At 32.8% G+C, this 19,244-nt stretch overlaps 2 protein-coding genes across 3 annotated transcripts; one reads left to right on the top strand and one right to left on the bottom strand.

Annotated features, from left to right (window-relative positions):
* Nucleotides 1-12,850: 12,850 nt before the first annotated feature.
* Nucleotides 12,851-14,493, top strand: LOC139893878 (protein Asterix). The gene is made up of 3 exons (XM_071877071.1): nucleotides 12,851-13,043; nucleotides 13,833-13,933; nucleotides 14,276-14,493. The coding sequence occupies exons 1-3, from the start codon at nucleotides 12,903-12,905 to the stop codon at nucleotides 14,340-14,342; spliced, it is 309 nt and encodes a 102-aa protein (XP_071733172.1). The 5' UTR covers nucleotides 12,851-12,902; the 3' UTR covers nucleotides 14,343-14,493.
* Nucleotides 14,494-15,547: 1,054 nt separating this feature from the next.
* On the bottom strand, nucleotides 15,548-18,937 carry LOC139893877 (biotin carboxyl carrier protein of acetyl-CoA carboxylase 1, chloroplastic-like). 2 transcript variants are annotated; one of them, XM_071877069.1, is made up of 7 exons: nucleotides 18,634-18,937; nucleotides 17,718-17,762; nucleotides 17,498-17,619; nucleotides 17,092-17,410; nucleotides 16,335-16,406; nucleotides 15,895-15,960; nucleotides 15,548-15,735 (listed from the first exon to the last, which is right to left on the bottom strand). In XM_071877069.1, the coding sequence occupies exons 1-7, from the start codon at nucleotides 18,802-18,804 to the stop codon at nucleotides 15,712-15,714; spliced, it is 819 nt and encodes a 272-aa protein (XP_071733170.1). In that variant the 5' UTR covers nucleotides 18,805-18,937; the 3' UTR covers nucleotides 15,548-15,711. The 2 variants fall into 2 exon arrangements, with proteins under 2 accessions (XP_071733170.1, XP_071733171.1); XM_071877070.1 differs by having other exon boundaries at nucleotides 17,718-17,753.
* Between the last annotated feature and the right edge of the window lie 307 nt (nucleotides 18,938-19,244).

Here is a 19,244-nt window from a genome sequence, read left to right as displayed (position 1 = left end):
ACGTATTAATTAATTCGAATATTATATATTAAACTATATATGAATTATTGAACTGTCAACTGTGGACTATCGACTATGGACTAATAAGATTGGACAATTAAAAATGAATTAAAATATTGATTATAACATATGAAACTAAACAATTCTTCAAGTTTGCCACTTGATTTCATCTTAAACCTCATTGTATCTTGACAATTACAATATGTGTTCAAACCTTTCATGATTCTTGAAAACACCTCAATCAAGAGGATGAACCAACCGCACTTCATCTACGGAGGGAAAGATTTATGCATTTAGTTATGCACCTGGAAACTCTCGGCAACTGAGTAAAAGTTTAACACGTAGCCGCGTCAGATCCTTTGGCATTTATTAGCAAAAATAACTTTGCGATCCCTTTTCAAAGTAGCAAATTTTGTCACAGCTCCAGCTAGTACATCGATCTTTCATTCGAATAAGTCTTATTATAACTTTGATATATAAGTTTACCTTTCATCATCGTTATCGGGGAACCGTTTATATTCCACCACATTAGCAGTAAACTTACCAGCAACCTCATTGCTCCTTGGCTTAAACCTCTCCGATAAATCACTATATTTATCCATTGAAACCCTATCATATACTCATCTGCATCTTGTAACGAGAACTGCCATAACAATTACCAGGAATCAGCAATCAGTACTTTGAAAACTCACAGCATATCTACATCAACAGTTATATGTATGACATTTATCTCTTAGAATTATGATCTCTCGTTCTGAAATTCTGAAAAGCACTCAGTCACAAATCAATACTCTGAATGTTGAAAAAGCTGAATGAAGCAACAGAAACCATAGACAACCGTAAACGACCTTAATCATCGGAAGTTTGATGATAAAGAATAGTATGTTGGAAAAGCTCAGAAAAAGTGGAACTGGAAAACGAATTGAGCTAACCACGAAAGAGACCAAGGACAAATACAAGGACCAAACTCTATATTCAAGGAATTCAGATAATTCTGGATTCGTTGAAATCTTTAGAGAATATCTTGCTCCGAAGTCATGTTAAAATCTTGCTGAAAATCTTTCTTTATCAACCATCGAACTTAGAAATTCCAAAATATCATCATCAATATCTTTGATATTTCCGAGGATATTTTCAAAAATATTCTCGTCCGAAATTATATACCTCTTCGTGATTCCTGTGTATTATTATATTGGAAACATTCAATAGAATATTTAGTACTGAAAAGCAGATTATGCGAAACTATGAAGAAAGCCGTGGACAAATCACAAAGAATAAGTTTGACTTCAAAGAATCCAAATGATTCAATGTCTACTAAAGTCTTTAGTGAATATCTTGCTCCTTACTCTAAACCCTTGCAGACAATTGTTTCTATCATCCTCTGATCTTAGAAATTCCAATATATCATCGTATCTTTCATTATAAATATCCTCCATATTTTTGAAGATATTTTCATAAGTATTTTTATCTGAAATCATTAATCTCTTCATGATATCAGTGTTACATCATATAGGAACTATTAGTTTCTATATTCTGTAAACTTTCAAGCTTAAAATATGAATGTTATTGAAGTAATGTTGGGAACTGATGCATGAGTTAGTATAATATAATGACACTTGATCAACGTGATTATATTACAGTAAGTCATGTTGAGTTCTAATGGGACATGATGGTTCATAGTAGATCATACCACCATCTTGTGTCATGTTACATAACTCTTTCATTCTAATTAACTTCAGAACATATCAAGAAAGTATATTCTTGATAGCTCTATTCTCAATGATTCTGGTAATTTGACGAATCAAATCGTGCTATTACGTTCTTTCTTGATTATAACATTAAATTCATTCGAAACTCCATACTTACAAATTCCAGACCATTACTCGTTTTACTAGAGATCGAGAGGAGATTAAAAAGACGAAGAGCTCTGAAACATAAAGGAAAATATAAAACTCGACAACAACACTGAAATTACAATAATTAAAAATTAAAACATCACGACAATTAAAAATTTAAAAGATTACAATCAAACTACTCGTCGTCGTCAATTGTCATCTGCAAAGTAGCGTTCACCAGTCATTTCACCATCCGTGAGGTACTCTGGAGACATCGGTATTTCTCTTGATGCCTCAACTGCTGCTTCAACTGATTCATCGAGGTAACGATAACCCAATGTCTCTTCATCTTCAAGAACCGCATACAAAGAAATGCGTTTACCGCGATCTTCAATGGTATCTTTTATAAAGTACCATTGATCATCGGTACACAGAAAACTTGCCCTACAATCCGCATCATAATCGTCTTTATAAAAGAACACAGACGTGAATTCACACGGAACTTTTTCCTTCAGAAAGGATAGCAAGTCTTGTAAACCAACATCACAAATTTCAATATCTTCGAACGAAATACTGTCCCCCCACTTATATTCCTTCATTTGATTACGAAAATCACCTCCGTAATGAACATCGAATGAAACAATCATTGGGGGAAGTGTTAACATTTTGCAGGTTGGGAATGTTTGATTTTGATTTTGTGAAAGGTGAAAATATAAAAGAAATATACGTTTGAGTGTATAAAATGAAGTATATGGTTGGTGTTTTTATAGTGTAAAAGTGACCGTTGGGATAGCCGTTGGAATTTTTTTTTTTACTAACGGCTAAAAATTTGGGCAAGTTTTTGGGCGAAGGTGGACGATGCCCGTTGGGACCTCTCCCATGATAATTTCATTCGTACTCTTTGAATAATCAAATTATTTTTATCTGTATTATTCAATAATGATAAAACTCTATTTATCAGCTCATATTCGTCAGGAAAACATATTTATTGTTAGCCATGACGACCTCATTCAAATTTCGGGAAGAAATTTCTTTAACGGGTAGGTACTGTGATGACCCGGGAATTTCCGACCAAATTTAAACTTGAATTTTATATGATCTCGACACGATAAGCAAAGTCTGTAATGTTAAGTCTTGAAAACTTTGAACTGTGTTCATGTATGCATTTGACCTTTAACTATTCCCGACGATTCACGAACAATTGTGTAAATAAAAATGTACATATATATATATATAAATAAATATAAAAGTAACTGTAAATATATATAATAATGAGGAATAATAAAATGTGATTGAACCATTAGAATTAAAAATGTAAAAATATATACAGAATAATTAAGTTACTATTAAAATAAATATATATATATAAATAATCAAATAAGTTATTAGATGAAATAAGTATTTCATAATTGATAGAAAGTAAGGTGAATATACTATATATATAAATATAAGTTAAAGTATAACTGTTATATTAATTATAAAATTTGTATTATTATATGTATAATAATATAATAATAAAGAGCATTATTAATATAATTATATTTATTAATAACATTAATTATAACCTATAAAAAAAATATAAATATATAAAGAGATATACATATATAGTGATCTATAAATACAAATAAATATACATATATATTTATTGGGAAACTAGTATTGTTATTTATTTGTCATTAATATTTATTATTATCAATTTAATTGTTATTAATACTAAAATATATATATATATATATATATATATATATATATATATATATATATATATATATATATATATATATATATATATATATATATATATATATATATATATATATATATATTATTTACATCATCTATAAAACAGAAAATTGTACGAGTTATATCACGATCAATTCTATATTTCTTGTCTCTAATCTGGATTCCTTGACAAATAAAACAATTCATACAGATACAAAGTTAGTTGAACTTCCCTTTCAACTTTTATTTTTTTTCTTCTCTTCCTGTTTCAAATTGATTCCCTCCGTCGATGTTATCTAGTGTATAAACCAAACAATTGCAGATAAGAAATCACTCATTCAATTTACATCGTCCAGTTCATAACTAGTTAAACAGAGGTATATAGTTATTATTATTTTTATTTTATTTTTTCTTCTTTTGTTTTTCTTCAGCGATACCTCTGTACAAAATTTTTTCTTTCAAAATCCGAAATATAAACAATTGTTAAAATCCATTATTGCAGTGTTGTTAGTAATAATTCGTGTAAACTACCTGCATAATTTCAATTTCTAATTCATCCTAATAATCTAGAATTTTGGAGTCAAAGTTTATTGTCAAAAAGGCAAACGAATCGTTCATCGTGAAATTCGCGTTTGTTTTGATGTTTCCAGTTGAATTGACGATTCTAATAGTTTCTAAATCTAAATTACGATATATTTCATGTTGTGATTTTGGGCTATAACATTACCATTTGAAAAATCAATTTTTTTTTTTAAAAACGGCAGCGACAGCAGTACCTTGGCTGTTTCTTTTTTTTTTATTCTCAAGATCACATATTAAGATTTTTATTTTTGTTACAAGATATAAACAAGACTAATTTCGTTTTTTATAAGTTATCAAGATTGTTGAGATCGATTAAATTCTTAAGCAAAGAAGAAGAAGAAATAGGGAGCAATGTAATACGGGATTTATATTTATGGATTCAGTAAAATATCGGAAATAAGGCATTAGCCTAGCTGGTTCAAGTGATTACGGGTATACGGGAGGTCGCGAGTTCGAGTCCCGGGGATGGCATAAGTTTTTTTTTTAAGGCCTTGGAGGTAGTTTCTCTATACCAAAAATTTATTATTTTTATTATTATCATTATTATTATTAACATTAATTTTATAATTACTAATATTGTTATGTATTATGTATTGTATGCTTATTACTAATAAGTATTATTATTGTTACTCGTATTGTTATTATTAGTTAGTATTATTATTATTACAAGTAATATATGTAATAAGTAACAAGTATCATATATTATTATTATCATGATTTTAATAATTATTATCATTACTAGTAATATTATTATTATTATTCCTAATACTATAAGTATTATTAGAGATATTACTATTATTATCACAATCACAAGTATTATAATCGTTATTATTATTATCATTATTATCACTACAATCATAATATTATTACTACCAGTATCATTATGAGTAGATTTATTAATATGTATTGTTATATAAATATTAAAATCCTTAATCATATCCATCAGTAACAGTAAGATTAAAATTTTTACAATTATTATTAATATTACGATATTTAACCCTAATAGAATTGTTAAAATTATTACCTTTATTATTAATATTAAGTACTATAATTATTATCATTATTACCAAATTTAATAAAATTTTAGTATCATTATAAATACTAGTTTTAACATACAAATGAATTATATATATGTTTAACACATATAATATAACAAAGATTACCATTTTTATATAATAAATTGAATATAAGAAACATATATATATATATATATATATATATATATATATATATATATATATACATATGTATGTATGTATTTGTTCGATTACAACTATGTATATTAATAAATATACAAATGATATAGGTTCGTGAATCCGAGGTCAACCCTGCATTGTTCAATGTCGTCATATGTATTTTTACTACAAAATATACAATACAGTGAGTTTCATTTGCCCTTTTTACTCTTTACGTTTTTGGGCTGAGAATACATGCAAATGCTTTATTAACTGTTTTACAATATTTATATGCGTGAGTTTCATTTACCTTTTTACCCTTTATATTTTTGGGCTGAGAATACATGCGCAATTTTTATAAATGTTTTTATGAAATAGACACAAGTAATCAAAACTACATTATATGGTTGAATGATCGAAAATGAATATGCCCCTTTTTATTAAGTCTGGTAATCTAAGAATTAGGGAACAGACACCCTAATTGACGCGAATCCTAAAGATAGATCTACCGGGCCCAACAAGCCCCATCCAAAGTACCGGATGCTTTAGTACTTCGAAATTTATATCATGTCCGAAGGAGGATCCCGGAATGATGGGGATATTCTTATATGCATATTGTGAATGTCGGTTACCAGGTGTTCAATCCATATGAATGATATTTTTGTCTCTATGCATGGGACGTATATTTATGAGAAATGGAAATATGAAATCTTGTGGTCTATTAAAATTATGAAATGATTATTTATGTTAAACTAATGAACTCACCAACCTTTTGGTTGACACTTTAAAGCATGTTTATTCTCAGGTACGAAAGAAATCTTCCGCTGTGCATTTGCTCATTTTAGAGATATTACTTGGAGTCATTCATTACATATTTCAAAAGATGTTGCATTCGAGTCGTTGAGTTCATCAAGATTATTATTAAGTCAATTATAGATGGATATATTATAAAATGGTATGCATGCTGTTAACTGTCGAGGTAAATGAAAGGTTGTCTTTTAAAAACGAATGCAATGTTTGTAAAATGTATCATATAGAGGTCAAGTACCTCGCGATGTAATCAACTATTGTGAATCGTTTGTAATCAATATGGACTTCGTCCGGATGGATTAGGACGGGTCCTTTCACAATTCCTATAACTCTTCTGTTAAATCTATGGTGAAAGCGGGTAACTAACGCGGGTAACTAAGTGGTGCCTATGGTTAGTTACGGGTAATGAGCTGGTAATGGGCGGGTAACTAACCATAGGGGTGGTCTAATAATACTATTAATATTAATATAAGTCAATTACACCAATGATCCCTGTATTTTATGCTTGATTATGCCGGTAATCCCTTATTCTTAAAAATTATATCGTTAATTCATGTGGTTATTAAATAGTTTTGCTTTAGTCCATTTTGTAACATCTATTATCTTGGTCTGTTAAACGATGTCATGTGCCCATCACATGATGGGTATTTACATCATTTAACAAATGAGCTCCACATATATTACTTTTACTAGGATGACTCGTTCCCATATTCGATTCGAAGCTAGGGTTTTTTAAAGTTGGTGCTCTACACATTTAGAACCTAGGGTTTTTTCAAGTTTGTGTTCATGGCAGGTGCTACATTATGCAACATTATGCTACATTATGTAATCATTGCAGCACCTGCTTTCCTAAGCGATAAAATAATTTGAAACTCTAGCCCAATTTCTCTCTGAAGAAATTGGCGATTGATCTTAGTTTTGTTGATGCTTTTTCTGTAAACTTCAATCTCTCTAGTATCGTCTAGTATCGTCATAAGGTATGTCAACATTAAACAAATTAATGTGTAATTGGAAACAAAACACCGCATCATTGCATACTTCATCACTATTAATGGGTTACGTATAGTAAAGACGTGATGACGTCATTACATTCACCATTAACAGAATTTAATTGCACTGATGTTACTGATGCTGCAATTGTTTCTGAAAATGTAAACGATTTAGATAAGAATGAGGAAGGTTATGTTAGTTTAAACCGTCTTCTGCAACAAGCTCCCTCTCAGGAAGCATCTTCTTCAAGCCTCAGCTCCAACATTGAAGAATTTGATTCTAATAATGTTGTGGATAGTGGTGAAAATCAATGGTATGTGGTTAATGTTGCTAATGACCGCGATGAATTGCGAGATCATGATGTTCGAAATGCTGAAATGAATGAGTCGAACATTGATACTGATACGGTTACTAATGTTCCTGTTGAAGAGCGTCGTGACACGTCAGAGGTCAATAGTGATGACGAGGATGCCATCTGGAGGCGGACTAGAGCTCGTTATTCTCTTGTGGGGTCTACTCTTGATGAACTTGAGAGTTTCCTTCAAGAAACAGATGATGAGGTTGACATTCATCATCATAACATTGATGATGAAGAAGAATACAGGAAGTTTCATGTAGCTGTTTTGCTAGATGGAGATTCGAGGTTAGATGCAGCACAAGCTAACGAAAACGTCGATGAAGATGAAGATAACGACGCTGACTTTGAGTTAGAACATGAAGAGGCAGTCGGGAGTGATGATGATGATGATGATGAAATTTTACCTAGTAGTTCACTAAAAGAACAGAAGCTTGAACAAGAAAACGAAAACGTTGATGAAGATGAAGATGAAGATAACGACGCTGAATTTGAGTTAGAACATGAAGAGGCAGTCGGGAGTGATGATGATGATGTCAGTAGGCGACCCGAAACAAGCAAGAAAAAATGTCAGAGAACTGATACAAGAAATGATATGATTCAAAGTGATTCATCATCTGCAATCAGTGCATTCACTCCAGATCAAATAGGGCAGTTGCATTGTTTGATGTATGAGCACGTGCAGTTGCTTGTTCAGGTGTATTCTCTTTCTGTTCTCAAACCTTCTTTACAACCTATTTCCACACAGGTTCAAGAATTGCTTTCACAAATTGTTCATAAACGCGATCAAGTAGTGGCGTCTGAAAGGGTACCATATCCACCTTCTTGTTTTAGTTCGCCATACATTCGTTCGACTGTAACATTACAGAACACACCCGTGCTATCTGTTATAGATGTAGCCCCGCTTAATCACGTTCAGAGCTATATAAACGACATTTCTAAAGGTAAGGTTCTTTACATTTGCGATGCAAACTATCAAAAAAATTTTTGTTTGTAAAATGATGAGATTACTTATTACTCTACAGTTGTCAAAGAGCATGAACAAAGGCAGTTACAAAAAGTTAGTTATGATGATACTAATAACAAAGAGTGCTTGTTTCCTTTCGAATCTACTACTAACAAAGCTAGTGACAAAACATCAAAGAAGAAATTTCTGCTGCTGGTGCTACACTTATTGAAAGGTGTAAGAAGCAACCATTTGCTGTAGTTTCAAAAGAAATCGCTAAGTTAGCCTCGAGATTCATTCCGCTCTTCAACCCTGCTTTATTTCCACACACGCCACCCTCACGTTCTAATGCTGATAAACGGTTGCTTTTTACCGATGCTGAGGATGAGTAAGTTAATAGCTGTTGTTGTTTTAAAACTTTTGATTTCTCTTCTGATTGTTTGAACCATGCAGATTGCTAGCTCGAGGGATAAGGAAGTATAATACCAACTGGGATAAGATTCAGAAAGAGTTCCTACCCTCCAAAACACCACATCAGACAATTTTTCTCACAATGTTATTGCTATTATGTTGGTTCTTTATTATAGTAGTCAATTGTGTGATGTTCTTGTTATTTATTTATTTATTTATTTATTTATATCAGATCTTTATGAGACAGAAAAATCGTGCACGTTCTAAAGCACCCGAGAATCCAATAAAGGTATATATGTAGTTACTGTTACTGATACCCGACAAAAATTAAAAAAATTATTGTCTGCGTTGACATGATTTGATGACGTTTTCTGGAAAACGTTTTTGCAACAGCAGCCTTAAGAAAGACTGACATATATAGTTATATACTTTTCGTTCTATTTTAGAATGATTATTCGTTAAGATTTCTTTGTTATTAATGTCAGACGAAAACATGAAATCAAATGTAAATTTCATTGATACATTTTCCAGGTAGTTCGAAGGATGAAAATGCCCCCGTTGACTGACGAAGAGAAAGCTCTTATAGAGGAAGTATTTCTCATCTTTTAAAAGTGTCCGGGACTAACAAACTTTAAGGTACATTGTTTCTATCTTATTTTTTATTGTTATGCTTTTGTAACGATGCAGGGATTAAAGATTTACAAAGAAAATTGGGTGTCTATATGGAAGTATAAGGTCCCACATCGAGACCCAGCATTGCTCGCTCGTCAATGGCGCACGGCTAATGGGACGCAGAAGTCATACAAAGCAGACGAACAGAAAAATGCAAAACGACGATTACTTGACTCACAAAGAAGAAAGTCAAAACATGAAAGCTCAAGCCTACCAACAACTGCTACTGGTCGCGCCAGGTCAACCAAAGAGGTATGTTCTTGTGTAATTGTGTAAGTTGTCGAATCATCACTCATATGGCCTTTGTTGAACACATTACAAGTAAGATTAATTGTATTAGAGGGTCCTTTTTGACCTGTTGAAACACATTATAAACCCATTCCAATATGGACCGGTTTATCAGTTTTCAGTTTCAGTTTTTACTATTTTGTTTCACATTTTTGATAAACAGTTTCTGTTTTCATTGCAGAATATCGGTACTGCTTATCGACCTCATCGTGCTCGAGTAGTGAAACTGGCTCCCGAGTTGCCACCTGTAAATCTTCCTCCTACTGTCCGTATAATGACACAGTCAGTTTTTGAAAGATCCCTAAATGAAGCATCTAATAAGATAAAAGAAAATGCAAGTCGTTCAAGAACACGTCAACTAGATGAGCGAAATGCAGTAAGATGTACTGGTGATGCAGTTGGAAAAGGTGATTCAGATTTACTTTCAAAACCTTCACTTGATACCTTCTCTTTGTTGTTATCACTTCATTTTTTAATTAAGTTTTATTAATATTTTACTAATCCTACGGTTTAATGAAGCATATATTTTTTTCTATAAAGCAAACTCGAAGAGAACTAGCTTAGAGGAACATTAGAAAGAAGGAAGGGTTCTTGGATGTATATACCAGTAAGATTGTAACTTTTATTTAGCATACCACATTCTGGTTTCTTTTCACTCGTTATTTTCACGAAACACTTGACGTTCTTTTTGGTCTTATTTTGTTTACCTCAATTTTCTTTTTTGATTGTATACTTAGCTCACTTGGTTTTGTTGCAGATATGTGATTGGTGGACTTTTAGTAACCGGAAGGAAATTGCAGCGAAATTCAAGTTGGACAGTATTGTTAGAAGATATTGTTATGTAAATAGGGATTTTAATTTAGTGAAGACTGATTCTCTTAATCTACTGCTAGAATATATTTATATAAACATTTACAAGAGTAAAGTGAAACTCTCTATTGGTGGCTAGTTGTTATGTAAATAGGGATTTTAATCTAGTGAAGACTGGACTGGATTCTCTTAGTCTATTGTTGGAATATATATGATAAAAATATGTTAAAGATTGGTATGAATCGCAAACATGTATGCATTTCATTTCTAGTTAACTTTTTTTTTTTTTTTTTTTTTTTTTTTTTTTTTTTTTTTTCAAAAAAAAAAAAAAAGGAAGTAAGGTAACCGATTTTTAAAAGAAAAGAGATCTCTGAACCTGTTTTGACTAAGAAACCGGTCTCTATTCCTATACGAAAAGAACTGATATTTAAACCGGTTCCAACTTTAGAAACCCTTTACCCATTTGAACCGGTTCCTAAAGTCCTTGAAACCGGTTTCTATTCCCTTTTTTGTAGTAGTGGATGTTCGACTCGAGTCAAATGATCAGCAACCTGCAGATTCATCAACTCCTTTTCATGTTGTACTGCTTAGCTCCAATGAACTAGCCTTGAATATTCGGTTAAGTATTACTGGACGAGAAGAAAATGGTAGAAGTAGTTGCGTATTTGTACCTACTCAACTATTGCCTAGTAGTTCACATGGTTCTCTTGAGAAAAGTGGAAATGATCCTGATTTGATTTCGGTGCTGGTTCAGTGAATATTAGAAATGAAGAAATTGTAATGGAACCGGAAGAGCTATCTGATGGTCAAGTACCTGATACTCATTCGGACCAACTAATTTTGGACCATCCGCGACCAAAACAAACGCATCATCAACCAGTTCTTGGACACAATGTCTATGTTGATCTCAACCTGGGCAACGTTGATGCGTTTTTTGAGGTGTCTGCCGCAACATACAATGATTTGGCATATATGCAAGTTAGCAAACCCCGGTCATTATAGAACCGTCATCATGGCTTTTTTTACAGACTCCACATCTGTCACATCTCACGCGCTATAACAATTTGAAATGGCGTTTGATGTTTAGCCGCACACATCATGACATTTTGAATTTTGAAATAGGCTTCTGACCTATTCTTCTCGTCTCTTATCTTCTTACTTCTATTTTTATAGTTTACGACATACATATTTCGTGGTTGGTCCCCTGTCTAACGACCATTATAATTTTTGTTTAACGTTGTCATGTGCCTAGCGTGCGAGGGTATTTTGATCATTGCATGTCTTCCAATGTCATTTAATTCCATTTTCCCTTTCATTTCATCTTCAACAAACCTTCAAACTCAAATCAAACCATCACAATTATTCTCATCCCAACCAAATTAAATCCAATTCAAATCCAAGTTGTTTAAACTAAAAAAATGCTCATAGTCTGAATCATATTTTGCATCGTCACCAAATTGAATCTATTATTTATATTTATACATACGAAAAAATAATACAGAGTAGCTGTAAATTAAAATATATCACACATATATGAGATGAGTAACGAAATACGGAGTAATCTTTTTAGCAGCTTTTGTACTCTTGGATGCTTCAAATCGTTCAATCAATTCGGTGAACAGAGAAATGGCTTCAGACAAAGTAAAAAATGGATTATTGAAATGGTTGAAATGTTATTGAAATGGTTGATTGGAGACATATTTTTTTTTTATTGAAATAGTTACAACCTCCGCCTAAAGTTCATCAGATGGGTTAGTTGCGTAAGTGGCCGTCAACCTCCAGTTTGTCTTCGACGACCACCATTGGGTTTATTAGTGGTCGTTCACCTACGTTGAAAGTTTTGGTTTTAAATTTTAAAAAACGGGGCTTTGTTTTTTCGCTTAAAAATCGGGTTTCGTTTTAGTTTTGGGATTTGATTTGATTTTAGTTACGGTTTTGAATATGACAAGAAAGAAAGGGTGTGTAGATATTTGGTAAATGAAAAAGGAGGTGATATAGAAGAAAGTAAATGAAATGACTAATTTATCCTCACATGCAAGGCACATGAGTTAACTTAACTGAAAAAGTTCAAGTCTGTTATGTTGATGGACCAACCACGAACCAAGTGCTTAGTTGGGTGACCAACCGTGTCAAAAATAAACATAAGTGACAAACTTGCAATATTTGGTATACATGACGGACCAAAGACTTAGTTTTTTCTTATTTTAACCAACATAAGTGTACTGACTACTGAATAAGTACTAGAAGGCAATTTGTTTTGTATATCGAAGTAAAAAAACTTGGGAAGAATAACCAGATCAGAAACGATGTCGTCGTCCGGTAACGATCCACGTCAGCCATGGTCGGCGAAACCTTACAAACCTCAACCGGTTCACCCTGACAATCTGCCTATCGATTACTCCGGTTTCATCGCCATCATCTTCGGCGTCATCGGCGTTATGTTCCGCGTTAGTTGTTCAATTCATACATTTACATATATCCTATATATATGTATTCACTATTCCCGGTTGTATTTATATTGAATTATTTAATGAAACTTAGTTAGTGTGACTTTAGATTTGTAATACTGTAGTTATGTAACCGTAATAATCTAAAATAGGTAAGGAATGTATATATGATGATCATGTTGATGTATCTTCATCAAATTATACTGATTTAGTTTGTTATTACATGATTAACTTGCACATGTTAGATAAATAAATGTGTACCAAAAAGTTAGGGCATATTTTGCAATTTTTGTATTTATAATAATATGATATGATTGATTCTGTACCTATTAGGTTTAATAGGAAGGTATGGCAAATTTTTAGGGATTTAAGAAGGTTAAGAAGCAAGCCTTATGCCCCGTTCGGCGGAATTGTAATTGAATTTAGACACGACGCGCGTCTGAATTCAAATCCAATTCCGCCGGATTCCGTGTTTATTTTAGGGATTGGAATTGGAATTTAGAATTGGAGTAGAATTAGATGACCTTAGATGACCTATGCTGCTACTTATGACTATAGAAGCTGCTGAACTTAATGTTATTGTAACATGACACACTGTATTGTCACTTTTTACAAGTTTTAATTTTAAAAGTTGGTATAGGATCTGGAAATGGTATTACCACCCTGTTTATCTTAAAATCCATGGTTGTAGTTTGTGAGTGCTCCTTACGTTTGATTAGAGGGTCACTGGTTGTTGATTTTGTAGCATGATTGATTAATTTCTTGATATTTAAATTTGTATATTTGCAGTACAAGCTCGGGTCGTGGCTTGCTCTCATATTCTGTGCCCAATCGCTTGCTAACATGAAGAATATTGAGACTGATTTAAAGCAGATCTCTACGGGATTTATGTAAGTTTGTTATACATTGAAAGCAGGGAGCTATCTGCTATAACTGAATCTTATGGGTAGATTAGGTTATTACTCCGTATAACTTTATCTTATAGTTAAACCGAGTGATTTGTTACTGCAGCTGAAAGGTGCATCCTTAAATGAATCACAAAACACCAATTAGACATAATGAAGTTAATAACTTTGTGGTTAATAGTAGGTGGTACTTTATACTTAGGGGAGGTCTGTCATTATGAAAATTTCAAGCAAAATTTAACTAAAGAAGCCAATAACTTCTATATTGTATAAAATTGTTCGTGTTTCATCTTTTGGGGTTTAAAGCAATTTATGTATTTCGTTCAGGTTTGCTGTTATGGGAATGGTGACAAATTACCTGAGCCCTGCAAAAACTGCGGGAGTGAAGACTTGAGTTGCTGATTCTTTTTAGTAATTCAAGGTTTTCTTTCGCATGTTGTTTGGTAGTTCCAATTTTTGGTGTTGTTAAAGCTGAAATTTGGTATGCTTTATTATAGACACTCTTTTATAGTTTAATTGATAATGATAATGACGACTTTTATAAATCCTTATATGTGATCTCATTATCACGATAATTTGAACTTGCTTGTTGATCCGTAAAGCAACACCATTGTGCCATCACCCGTCTCTTTATAAGGTAAATCAAATTGACTATTTCTCTTGTGAAAACTTGAGAAAAACGATTTCTTTCAAGTCTTTTTCCATATCTTATTAAATATTTAGTAATGAAGGTTTACGAGAGAAGAATAAATTATTTCAGATAGCTACCTTTTCTATGTTGCGAAAAATCTTTAACACATACATTATTTTTCTTCTTCTTGCTGTTCTTCGTATCCTTGTATTTTGTAAACTCGAACACGCTTCTTTAGTTACAGGCTTGCAGCCGTGTAAATGAAATATGTTTCTTTAGTTACAACTTCCTCATTGTTGATTTTCATTTTAGAGTTCAATTTAATTTCTAGCTCTCTAAGGAGCATCAACTTATTGTAATCTACGCACCATGTCTGTAAAGAAGATGTGATATAAAGGTCTGTAAAGAAGACGTGATCTAAAGGTCTGTATACTGAAGATTGTTTGTTTTTATGTCTGCAAAATAACATAATACTGTCTGTAACACTTAAAGGCACATTTTGAAGTCCGCGAGATTATCTCGCAAACAGAATAACACATTAATTTATCTTATGTCTTCAAAAAACAAGCAGTCTGCAATAAAAACGTTTACTACATAATAAGGTGTGCGGACTAAAAAAACAAACGACATCTTACGCGATTGATAATGACATATATATATGTAACATTCTCTATCTATCAAAAATGTAAATTTATTGTTCATGGACAAAAGTTGCTTTAAGACGAGAAGTCATTACAATGAACTCGCTTTATTTTTGTAAGAAAACAATTTTTATTGTTTATATTTTACACTTAAGTGCACACTTGGTTTCTCGATTCGTTATACTCTGATTTACGTGGCAACATGAAGTACACGAATAGACCTAAGTGAAGGGTCGTAAGAATCGATAATCAGATAATTACACATCGAAACAATCTTATATAAGGGTATACGAGAACTCGCATCTAAATTTGATGTGATGTAGACCTGCTAAAAAACATGACAAAACATATACATAATGGATCATTTATGCATTCATCTTGTATATAATGGATAATGGATTATTTTAATGATACATGAGCAAAGTTTAACTTAAATATCACACATGACTTGACCTATGCACTCATCACATATCATATAGTAACTTGTCTCCTCATGGCTCAATAACAAGTAAAGGCTGCAGAAGAAAAAGGCGACGTTAGTTGAATCTAGAACAAAATATTCCGTGAGGGTGCGCAGGTAGAACGTCTGTGTATATGTATATGTGTGTGTATATATATATATATATATATATATAGAGAGAGAGAGAGAGAGAGAGAGAGAGAGAGAGAGTTACAGTATCTAAGCTAACTGGTTTCCCATCCTCAGCAATAATATCAACTATGGTTCCGGATTGATCAGCCTAACAAAACAACATAAATAACAATCATCAAAAAACACAAACATCATACATACTTCCTTAATGTAAAATCACAGCACTAACTAATAAGTATAAAGCATCAATTCGACTTTCGTTACTATGATCCTTTGATGGAGATACCGCCTAAATTTTAACCATGTGAAACTTCAGAAAGCAGAACACTTACTAACTATTATTATTGTATTCTTCGTACACATAGACATTTGACTAAAATCGCTAAACGTTTACGGGAAAAGGTCGGGGCGTATTCGCATATGATAATTTTAGCTTGTCTTTTTATTGAACGTTAAGGGGCCACGTAACATAAATTTAGGTTCATCAGAAATAAGGCGAATTGTTTTAGGGCGTTACTTTACCTCGATCTCATTCATCAACTTCATTGCCTCAATAATGCATATTACTTGACCTTTTTGAACCTTGTCTCCAACCTGGTAAGTATCAGGAGTTAAACAAACCTCTCTTTTTCAATGAAAACAAATAAATAAAGAAGAGAGTATCATATTCATGTTGGAAATGTGAGGAATAAAAGGTTAGGTTTGGGTTGTTTCATCTTAGAGAGGTAAAGTTAATATATTAGTGAGAAGGGGAATGGGTCAAATGGTTCATAAGTTGCCCTAAGTCCATTTGAAAGTATTTAATCTTCTTGATCATTCTATTCAAAGAGTAGAGTAAACATAATTGCTTTCCTGATAGTAATTACTAGGCTAACACGATAACTGTTGATAAAATTTCCAAAAGTGTTGGTGTGTCAACTGGGCCCATTTTGAGCAGTACGAAATTGACCCATTTGACATGTTTCCCAACCGTCCCATCTGACCTAAATACAAGGTTGCAAAAATCTCTACTCATGGAGTACCCAGTCGGACTTTTTAGGAACACTCGGCAAATGGGTGAGTACTCAGATGTTGACCAAGTTTAACTTCTTACCGATTTTGACCGTCTTCCGAGTAATTCTGAGTTTTGACCGGTTTTCTGAGTAATCAAGAGTTTTGGTCGAGTTTCACCGAGTTTTGACAAAGTTTGACCGTGTACTCGCCGAGTTGCATAAACGAAATACTCGCCGAGTAATTCCGAGTTCTGCAACCCTGCCTAAATGCATGATGAATAGTTTACCTTCACAAACGGAGGAGCTCCGGGTGCAGGTGCACGATAGAATGTTCCAGCCATGGGGCATTTTAGTGGCGGATGCGAGGACTTTGGTTTCGAAGCGGCAGGTAACGTTGGCGGTGATGCAGAAGGAGCTGCGGCTGAAGGAGGAGCAGCCGCCTGTGGTGGGGCCGGTTGTGAATGAAACATAGCCTGCGGCTGTGAAGATTGCATCACCATCATAGGAGGTGCAGGAGGAGGCGGTAAAGCTTCTTTCTTTCTAATAACGACCTCATAATCATCTTGTTTTAGCTGCAGCTCCATTATATCTCGTGAATCCACAAGCCTAAAATATGAGATGATAATAGCACCGATTAATGCGAATTCTTTTTTTGTATTTCAGAATAGAACAAAAATCATAATAATGACATACTCTACAAGCCCTGCAACTTGATTCATGAATGCAGAGAAGGATGCAATATCAGGAACCGTGTCCTTCGAAGATATTTTGCTGGATTCGTCTGACTTATCTTTCGATGATTTCTCATGAGCAACCTGAATTTTTTTTTGTAACGAATACACATTATAAACTAACAAAAAAAGCAATATTTAATATTATGCACTTGATAGTATATTAGTATTAAATATCTTACTTCATCAAGCTTAGCAGACACTTTCACAGCACCATTCTGGTTCCTCTTAGTTGCCAACAGAACACCTTATAAGTTAGCAAACAATATATTTACACAGTAAACGAATATAAATATGAAGAAGGCAGTAAAGTTACAGTAATTTTGATTCTTAAGGACACTATATTCAAATTATTGCATTAACACGACTCAAATAGAGAGAATAAATTCTACCAATCGAGTTTTTATTATTATGCATATTTTCTAAACTATAAAAATGCCAGAATACTTTCACCTTCTAACGATATTGATCTTTAAGGAAGTACGTTTTCTAAGACATTAGATGAATCCAAAATGGCTTTTTCCATTGTTCATATGGCTATTTTATACATGTCGTCGACAAGAGGTGACAAAATGGGCAAGTCGGGTAACGAGTTAGTTGATACGAGTTGGGTTGACCCAAAACGATATTTGTCAAAATTATACAGCAATACAAAATAATGAGTGTCTCATATATAACACAACATTTCTTACTAATACAGTACTAGTTCACATACAATAATATAATATCCTGAAAACAATGATTGGGGAGGTTATTATGCGTTACAAGTACAATTTTGTCAACTAATAATCTAAAAGCCATATCAAGTACAATTTGAATATAAGCAATATCATACTTGGAATAAACTGTTCAACCAACTATCTAACTTAGGGGGTGTTTGGCTTTAGCTTATTTTAAGGCTCAATCATAGTAATACATTAATAATTAATACTAGTAACATTTTATATCTATTCAATCACATTTTCATTAAAAAAGCAACTTAAGAAATGAAAAATCCAGCAAACCCATTATCATAATTTCAACATCGACCCTAACCAATCATAAAAACTAAATCTTTTTTAAGTTTTCAAGAAAAAAAACTAAATTCTTCAAAATTACCTGCAGAGATTGTATAGAAGATGATGGTTTTGAAACCAATGAGAAATTGGGTTTAAGATCAGAATGAAATAGAACAACAGATGTGTTTCGGTGATTGCGTTTATTAGGGTTAAGATTGGGTGCAATTAAAGCACAAGTTTTAGGGCAAGGAACAGAGAAAGAAGAAGACATTTTTGTTTGAGTTGATGAATGAAAATGGGAGGGATTTATTTAGGGGGCGAAGAAAACAGAGAAACAGGGGATTTGGCGATATGAACAAGAAGTGAAGAATTGTAACGTATGTAATGTAATGTAGTAGTAGTAGGAGTAGGGGTGTTCATGGTTCGGGTAGAACCGAAAAAAACCGAGGACTGAGGAGGAACCGAACTGAAACCGAAATACCCGAGAATATTTGGTCCGGTCCTTGGTCCACATATTTGGATTATTTCGGGTTTCGGTCCGGTTCGGGTCATACCCGAAAAACCATGATTTTGGACCGAACCGAATAAACCGATATATATGTACATAATCATCTTCTCTGGATATATAACAACTCAGTTCCATTATAGAATTTGCATCAAATAAAGATTCCTTAGTATATAAACACTCATAGTAATAAAGTTTTTCCTTGC

Source organism: Rutidosis leptorrhynchoides, chromosome 2 (genome assembly GCF_046630445.1).
Source record: "Rutidosis leptorrhynchoides isolate AG116_Rl617_1_P2 chromosome 2, CSIRO_AGI_Rlap_v1, whole genome shotgun sequence".
NCBI lineage: Eukaryota > Viridiplantae > Streptophyta > Magnoliopsida > Asterales > Asteraceae > Rutidosis > Rutidosis leptorrhynchoides.
Note: the sequence above shows the minus strand (reverse complement) of the source record. Positions and strands in the feature narration are given on the sequence as shown.